The sequence below is a fragment of the Anguilla anguilla genome, chromosome 4, assembly GCF_013347855.1.
Source record: "Anguilla anguilla isolate fAngAng1 chromosome 4, fAngAng1.pri, whole genome shotgun sequence".
In the NCBI taxonomy this organism is placed as follows: domain Eukaryota; kingdom Metazoa; phylum Chordata; class Actinopteri; order Anguilliformes; family Anguillidae; genus Anguilla; species Anguilla anguilla.
In genome coordinates this window covers 5,774,626-5,783,759 of record NC_049204.1, presented here as the reverse complement: position 1 = coordinate 5,783,759, position 9,134 = coordinate 5,774,626, and the positions used below count along the sequence as shown (strand labels likewise).

At 44.6% G+C, this 9,134-nt stretch overlaps 1 protein-coding gene and 1 pseudogene across 1 annotated transcript; both read right to left on the bottom strand.

Annotated features, from left to right (window-relative positions):
* Window positions 1–273: 273 nt before the first annotated feature.
* On the bottom strand, window positions 274–2,489 carry LOC118225192 (annotated as a pseudogene).
* A 3,531-nt stretch (window positions 2,490–6,020) lies between these two features.
* LOC118226604 (mast cell protease 1A-like) lies at window positions 6,021–8,616 on the bottom strand. The gene is made up of 5 exons (XM_035416373.1): window positions 8,464–8,616; window positions 7,947–8,094; window positions 7,578–7,716; window positions 6,357–6,614; window positions 6,021–6,259 (listed from the first exon to the last, which is right to left on the bottom strand). The coding sequence occupies exons 1-5, from the start codon at window positions 8,522–8,524 to the stop codon at window positions 6,101–6,103; spliced, it is 765 nt and encodes a 254-aa protein (XP_035272264.1). The 5' UTR covers window positions 8,525–8,616; the 3' UTR covers window positions 6,021–6,100.
* Between the last annotated feature and the right edge of the window lie 518 nt (window positions 8,617–9,134).

Genomic DNA, 9,134 nt, shown 5'->3' with positions numbered 1-9,134 from the left:
GTGGTCGTGACTTTAGTGCATCGTGCACTTTCCACAAAACCAGCAGCTTGCTGCATGTTTTCCAGCAAAGGCCGATTAGTAATGATGTGGTCAGATGCAAAAGGCGGGGTGGGGGAGGGAGGGGGGCTGGGGGGGGGGGGACTTTTCGAAATGAAACAACTGCTTTACATGATTAGTTTCTGCTCCTTGAACCATGAAAAATAATATACAGACATCATTGCACCCCCGCCCCTTCCCCGTCTCCCCGAGACAAACATACACAACCAAATCAAATGCAGTATCATGTATAATTTATTCATCACTATGTGCATAATTTGCATAATTTCAACAACGGGTTAGCATTTTGTCAGCGGCTCACTTTATACTGCTTATGATACACTTGACCCAGGGCAGGTACTTGGATATTTGAGTGTAAACATTCGGTTTTTTAGGTGTGTTGCAGTTTCTGTCACCGAAGGACACGATGCCCACCGCTGTGTCCTTACACACCAGAGGACCTCCTGAATCCCCCTGTCATTAGAACAAATAAAGTATTGCTGGAGCAAATATCAAAATATTATTTCATTGATTTTTGTGTTCGATAAAAAAAATATTTCACATACCTGACAGAATCCTCTGTTGCCGGCACTTCCCCCAGCACACAAATACAGATTCCTTACTTTTAACTATTTATTATGAGGCACACATTAGAATAAGGCTGACGTGTTTCGGCATTACTGCCTTCATCAGAGCAGATGTGCTACCTCACCTATGAGTTTGATCGGTTTATGTATATTTTGGCTCAGCACTCCTCTTCATTTTGCTGGTTGATGCACACTTTTTCTTATCTCCAATGGAATTTTTATTCTTTAAGGCATGTATTGGTATTTCTGACATAATACAGATAAAGAGGGTGAGTCTAATGCATTAATATTTATTTGATGAAAAATTGAAAAATGACAAAACATACCTGGCAGGCTCCTTTGTGGCTGACAATTCCCCCAGCACACACCATCCTGTTTGTGATTGGTCTTTTCCATAATTTTTCGCACAGCTTTCGGTCCACGACACTCACATTAACTTCCAGGAGGCGTGGGCTTAAGGTCCCGTTTGTTTTGATGGCCCCCCACCCTGCCACACTGCAGAGCGTTTTAGGCTTGATGTCTTTATCTCTCTTTGGCAGGGGGATCCACTGCACTTCTTTGCTCTTCTGAACTGCAGTCTTGAGCTGATCCAGAAACAGAGCCAATCAGAGTCCTCGCCCGGCACATGAGTCAGAAACAGAGCCAATCAGAGTCCTCGCCCGGCACACGAGTCAGAAACAGAGCCAATCAGAGTCCTCGCCCGGCACACGAGTCCGAGATCTACATCAAATGGAGCCACACGCATTAAAGCCAGATCAAGCCAAAAGCTCATGAGTTCTATAGGGATAGGGGCTAGCATAAACCCGCCGTAACTCTCGAGATGAGGCCTGTTCTGTCTGTCAGTGTGTCATAAATGGCCATATGACCCAGTCTGCACTCATGGTCGGCTTTTTTGCTGACTCAGTCGCTTGTGTTCTCCATACCTGCAGCAGCATGATGTCATTCTCCTATCTGTCACGATCGTACCCAGGGTGGATGTGGTAGAATTTTACTTCAGCCCTGATTGACTTTCGTTTCTCAGAAATGTCATGGGCACCAAGTAGAACTGTCAGGTTCTCTCCCCTTTGTAAAAGAATCAGCGGTGTGTTAACTTCCTCATATCACACATGTATACTTTATTTGTGTATCGAAATGTTTCAATGCCACACAAAAACATACCTGAGTCTGTGCCAGACTCTACCTTTCAGAGCTCAATAGGATGAGCATAATTTTATTTTTATTTTTTGAGACTTGTACACTCTTGTTCACATTTTTGTAAATACTAATAATACTAGTTCAACAGGAGATCTTACCACTCCAGGCAATGTGCTGCCGTCATTACGAAGGAGTTGGACACCAGGAAACCTCCACAGGCGTGCTTGTTCCCTTGCACAAAGACCATGTAAGGCCTGGAGTGTGGCTGAGCCTCCCTGCCATTCACAATGCCTGAGAGTCCTGTTGGGCTGGGACAGAAAGAGATTTTAGCTAATGAGCATTTTTATACTTGCCCACATTCATTACATTTACATTCACGTACATTCTCTATCACCCCTCGTCAATACTTTTAAAAGTTACACAAAGGACGAAAATTGAAGACTTTCAAAATGACGAGGTATGAACACTGCAAATAAAACACTTTAGGGCCCACAAATCATCAAGTGAAAATAAGAAATGTAAATTAGGTGCATATACATATTTTATACATAAGCATGCATCGTCATATTGAACTTAATCAAGTCATCACCTGGGGCAGAAGAGAGAGAGAGAGAGGCCATCGCTATGATTTAGTGGCAGACAGATACGCATTCTGTAGTGCTGACACTTACCTGCTTGTGCCAAGGCAATCAGGAGACCCACTACCAGGGGAGTCAGGAGAGGTGCAGACATGGCATCAGGGAGGATCTCAAACGTTTTGGACCGAAGATCGCTGCTGTGCACAATGATCAGCCCTTCGCTGCTGTGCTTTTATTGAGGCTGGTCAGGAAACTGTGGGCAGCTGTGAGGTTTTCATCAGTACAGCCGCTGACATTTTTTAAAAACGAAACAAATCCTTTGTCATATTGCAGAGTCCCCAGTGTGGGTAAGTGGTTTCAAAGTTGTTGAGTGGTCGCAGACTGTGGTCAGATTATCCGGCAGTTGAGACCACGAGCCCCCCATTTTTAATTTCACACTGGGGCTATTTTTAATGATTTAAAAGAAAAAAAAATTTCTGCCAAACCCTGGGGGCCGACCAAGAACAGTCATTGTCCGTAACTGAGTGAGTGAACAGCTGACTTACTACCTGCTGTTGAAACACGCGTGTGTGGCTTGCACACAACCGCCCAGTAGGTGGCAGAATTCACGTATGCTTCTTTCCGAGCCGCCGTTAAACGCAAAGCAGCCTGTATTGTGTGCAAGAGTGTTTCAGCATGTTAAAAGGACTGGAAATCAAAGGGGAAAATTTAGACGAAACGCCTAACATCTCAGATAATTCTGTAGGAAACGTAGAATATACATATCTACATCAGTGGTATCAGGCTAAGAAAACGGAGGTCAAAATGGAGCTTTCGAACGCAGACCAGTGTGAGTCCGTGAGCTCGACAAGACATTTTTCACAGAAACCAGTTTCATGACTGTGTTTACTTCACTGCTGTTGTGACAACGCCTACGAGAAGTAAGCACTAGTGTGTTGTTAGCCTTTATTGATCACAATTCTATGAGGCCATAAGATGCAGTTACACAAGCCAATAGTAGGCTATTAACTCATAAAATCTATTCTTAATGCTACTTGTTTTATCAGACATTCCAGAGTCAAGTTTTATTATGGTCAGCAGCACTAAAAATGTCCGTCAAACCACTTTAACAAACGGCAAAAGTGCTTCAACTGTTGCTTCAAACTGATGCTTCACTGAGCAAGGACGTTCCATTAGCCATATACGTGTTGCCTTGATTCCTCCGTCCAAGTATCTCATCCTTGCATCTCTTTCTCTCATCCTACGTTTGGGTGGAGCTAAGGAGAGAGGAAAGGACACGAGGAAGAGATGGAAGGAGTGAACTGGAACGAGCCCGTCGACTCTCAGTGGGGTGGGAAGTGTCTTCTGGGACCGGTGGGAAAACAAGGGTGCAGTACGATTTATGGCCAAAAAGTCGTTCGCTTCAGTTTCTGGGGAGAGATTGTTCCCCCCTGGTAGTACCCAGGGACTGACTTAACTAGGTGTGCCTGACCTTGTCACGTGTCAAATAACTGGTTATAATCAGCTGGGTTATACCGTTAGCCTGGTATGAACACTGCAAAGAAAACACACAAGGGACCACAAATCATCAAGTGAGATAGAGTGAGGGAGGGAGGGAGAGAGAGAGATAGAGAGAGAGGCGGCCTCTATGATCTCACTGCAGACAGATACACATTCTGTAGTGCTGGGATTTCCTTGCTTGTGCCAAGTCAATCAGGAGACCCACTACCAGGGGAGTCAGGAGAGGTGCCGACATGGCATCAGAGAGGCTCTCAAATGTTTTTGGGCCAAAGATAGCTGATGTGCACAATGAGTCGTTTACTGCTGCACCTTTAGCCTATAGATGCCAAACAGGATGCAGCAGATATGAGAGGTTTTTCTGTCTGTATAACCGCTGCCATTTCTTCAAAGAAGCCCCCCCTTTGTCCTGTTTCAGAAACCGCAGTGTGGGACAGAGGTGTTAAGCAGTCCCTCAGCTTTTCCGTTCGTTCAGAGACACATGAGACGGCCCATTTAACAGTGCATCTAACCTCGAAGCAGACGTGCTACAGCAGCAGAAGAACCACACCGGGTTCCAATCCTTTCAGCTAAGAACAGGAAGATGAGGCTACAGTGGACATGTAATCATCAGAACTGTACATTTGAAGATTGGAGAAATATTGCCCAGTCTGGCAAATCTATTTCTGCTGCAACATGCAGATGGAATGATGGTAGGGTCAGAATTCTGCTCCAGTCTAATGCTTCTCTGAGGTTTCCTTCATAGTATGTGTAACTGAGTGCAAGTATAATAAAGTGAAATAGATTGTTGCCATGCTCAAATCCTCATGCTCAAATGGTGACTCGACATTTTCGGATGCTGAAAGATTAGATGACAAACAGCAGACAATCAAATAATGAGCAGCACTCAACAGCCCCTCTTTCGTCGCCGCCTACACCCTGACCACATCCGTCGCCACCTGCTGCTCCCCACACCACCGCCACCCAGCCCCGCCCATCATCTGAGCCGCTACCTCAGGACTGTCATTCAGTTGCCACCAATTTGATCGACCAATAAAACATTGACTGACTGACCATGTTGGTCACCAATCTACACCCTGAGCCGACCAGAAGAGGATGGGTTTCCCCCTTGAGCCTTTTGAGGTTTCTTCCCGTCTGCCACAGGGAGTTTTTCCTTGCCACCGTTGCTTTAGGCCTGCTCCTGTGGGGGTCTAGGCCAGGGTCGTCTGTGAAACATATTGTGACAATTGTTTGTGAAATGCGCTATATGAATACATTTTGATTGATTGATTGATTGATTGCACTGCCTTGTTTGATAAAGTGAAAACAGACAACTGCAAAACGAGTAAAATCCAATTAAGAATCTTGTTTGAGTTAACACTAGGCATTTAACTTTTCAGCACTTAAACTCATGAAAGGTTTTCTGTTCATTCTCATGGAGTTATTACCAACATTCAAGGGATTATTTGTTTTTAAAATATATATATTTTTGTGTTCATTTAATATTTTTACAGTATGGCTGAGTTTTTTTAAAGTCCCACATCTCATCCTGTGCATGATTCTTTATGACATTGCTTTATTATCATTATTGCACTGTTGGATTTATCGGTTTATTTTGTGCAAATAAATTAAAATAAAACGACCAAAGAGCTTGATAAGGTGTCAGTGCAAGGGAACAGGGCAGGCTGATCGCTGTAATTCTCTTGGTGGGAACCTGGTGTTCTGTGTTTTCTGGTTCTGTCTGTTTCAGCTGCACAGATGGAGATGGTGGCCTCTGCTACAGCCTGTTGCATGTGCTTAGCAATGCCAGGTGGTCTTTGCAGACTCTCTTTCTTTAGCTGTCTCATCCGCAGCAGAACCTGCCCCCTCTCACCCCTGCAGCAATGAGTGCTAATCGCTCTTTCCGTCTGAAGACCCTTGTCTTTCATCAGTTGTGGTCGTGACTTTAGTGCATCGTGCACTTTTCACAAAACCAGCAGCTTGCTGCATGTTTTCCAGCAAAGGCCGATTAGTAATGATGTGGTCAGATGCAAAAGGCGGGGTGGGGGAGGGAGGGGGGCTGGGGGGGGGGCTTGTTCGAAATGAAACAACTGCTTTACATGATTAGTTTCTGCTCTTTGAACCATGAAAAATAATATACAGATATCATTGCCCCCCCCCCCCGCCCCCTCCCCATCTCCCCGAAACAAACATACACAACCAAATCAAATGCAGTATCATGTATAATTTATTCATCACTATGTGCATAATTTGCATAATTTCAACAACGGGTTATTATTTGTCAGCTGTTCACTTTATACTGCTTATGATACACTTGACCCAGGGCAGGTACTTGGATATTTGAGTGTAAACATCCGGTTTTTTAGGTGTGTTGCAGTTTCCAGCTTCATTGAAGGACACGATGCCCACCGCTGTGTCCTTACACACCAGAGGACCTCCTGAATCCCCCTGTCATTAGAAAAAATTAAGTATTGCTGAAGCAAATATCAAATTATCATTTAATTGATTTTTGTATTCAATTAAAAAAAATTCACAGTTCACAGACCTGACAGAAGCCTCTGTTGTCGGCACTTCCCCCAGCACACACCATCCTGTTTGTGATTGGACTTTTCCATATTTTTTGGCACAGCTTTCGGTCCACGACGCTCACATTGACTTCCTGAAGGCGTGGGCTTATGGCCCCATTCGATTTGATGGCCCCCCATCCTGCCACACTGCAGAGCGTTTTGGGCTTGATGTCTTTATCTCTCTTTGGCAGGGAGATCCACTTCACTTCTTTGCTCTTCTGAACTGCAGTCTTGAGCTGCTCCAGAAACAGAGCCAATCAGAGTCCTCGCCCGGCACGCGAGTCAGAAACAGAGCCAATCATAGTCCTAGCCCGGCACACGAGTCAGAAGCAGAGCCAATCAGAGTCCTCGCCCGGCACATGAGTCAGAAACAGAGCCAATCAGAGTCCTCGCCCGGCACACGAGTCGGTTACAGAGCCAATCAGAGTCCTCGCCCGGCACACGAGTCCGAGATCAAATGGAGCCACACGCATTAAAGCCAGATCAAGCCAAAAGCTCACGAGTTCTTTAATGAGATCTACTGTACATGACATTTATTTGGCAGACGCTTGTATCCAAAGCGACGTACAATAAGTGCATATCGAAGGTCATTGGAATAACTACTAAACCCAGGTCCGATAAAGTACAATACTCATTATGTAACAGTTAATCATGGCCATGAACCATTAAGTCTAGTTCACACAGTAAACATTACTCTGACCTAACCTATACTTTGAGGGTCACAGATCTTGTACTGGTTTCAGCTTGGTATACCCCAGCTAAATTTTTTCTCTGGGGTTCACTGCGCACTTACTGACAGTACCGATTATCACAGCACAAAATGAACGTTAGAATTTATTTATAATGACTCATAATGAGGTGACTAAAAAATATAAGATGGAAGCCACCTCCTGCACCAGTGCACTGTGCAATCTGAAGCATGCACACTCATCCAATTTACTTGCTCCCCAGCCATAGACAATTTGTTCTCTATAGCTCACTGTGATGTTACCTGTGACGTGCAGACCTCTCAGTGACAACTAGGACTAGTTGGGAGGAAGTGATTCAGCAGTATCTGAGGGATAGGGGCTAACATAAACCCGCAGTAACTCTCGAGATGAGGCCTGTTCTGTCTGTCAGTGTGTCATAAATGGCCATATGACTCAGTCTGCACTCATGGTGGGCTTTTTTGCTGACTCAGTCGCTCATGTTCTCCATACCTGCAACAGCATGATGTCATTCTCCAGTGTTGCAGCATCGTACCCAGGGTGGATGTGGTAGAATTTTACTTCAGCCCAGATTGACTTTCGTTTCTTAGAAATGTCATGGGCCCCAAGCAGAACTGTCAGGTTCTCTCCCCTTTGTAAAAGAATCAGCGGTGTGTTAACTTCCTCATATCACACATGTATACTTTATTTGTGTATCGAAATGTTTCAATGCCACACAAAAACATACCTGAGTCTGTGCCAGACTCTACCTTTCAGAGCTCAATAGGATGAGCATAATTTTATTTTTATTTTTTGAGACTTGTACACTCTTGTTCACATTTTTGTAAATACTAATAATACTAGTTCAACAGGAGATCTTACCACTCCAGGCAATGTGCTGCCGTCATTACGAAGGAGTTGGACACCAGGAAACCTCCACAGGCGTGCTTGTTCCCTTGCACAAAGACCATGTAAGGTCTGGAGTGTGGCTGAGCCTCCCTGCCATTCACAATGCCTGAGTCCTGGTGGGCTAGGGCAGGAAGAGATTTTAACCAATGAGCATTTTTATACTTCCCCACATTCATCACATTTACATTCACGTACATTCTCTATCACCCCTCGTCAATACATTTAAAAGTTACACAAAGGACAAAAATTAAAGACTTTCAAAATGACGAGGTATGAACACTGCAAATAAAACACTTTAGGGACCACAAAGCATCAAGTGAAAATAAGAAATGTAAATTAGGTGCATATACATATTTTATACATAAGCATGCATCGTGATATTGAACTCAATCAAGTCATCACCTGGGGCAGAAGAGAGAGAGAGAGAGAGAGAGGCCATCTCTATGATTTAGTGGCAGACAGATACACATTCTGTAGTGCTGACACTTACCTGCTTGTGCCAAGGCAATCAGGAGACCCACTACCAGGGGAGTCAGGAGAGGTGCAGACATGGCGTCAGGGAGGATCTCAAACGGTTTGGACTGAAGATCGCTGCTGTGCACAATGATCAGCCCTTCGCCGCTGTGCTTTTATTGAGGCTGGTCAGGAAACTGTAGACAGCTGTGAGGTTTTCATCACTGCTGATGACTGCTGACATGACTGCTGACATTTTTTAAAAACAAAACAAATCCTTTGTCATATTGCAGAGTCCCCAGTGTGGGTAAGTGGTTTCAATGTTGTTGAGTGCTCGCAGACTGTGGTCAGATTTTCCGGCAGTTGAGACCACGAGCCCCCCATTTTTAATTTCACACTGGGGTTATTTTTGAAGATTTAAAAGAAAAAAATTATTTCTGGCGAACCCTGGGGGCCGACCAAGAACAGTCATTGTCCGTAACTGAGTGAGTGAGCAGCTGACTTACTACCTGCTGTTGAAACACGCGTGTGTGGCTAGCACACAGCCGCCCAGTAGGTGGCAGAATTCACGTATGCTTCTTTCCGTGCCGTCGTTAAACGCAAAGCAGCCTGTATTGGGTGCAAGAGTGTTTCAGCGTGTTAAAAGGACCGGAAATCAAAGGGGAAAATTTAGACGAAACGCCTAACATCTCAGATAATTCTGTAGGA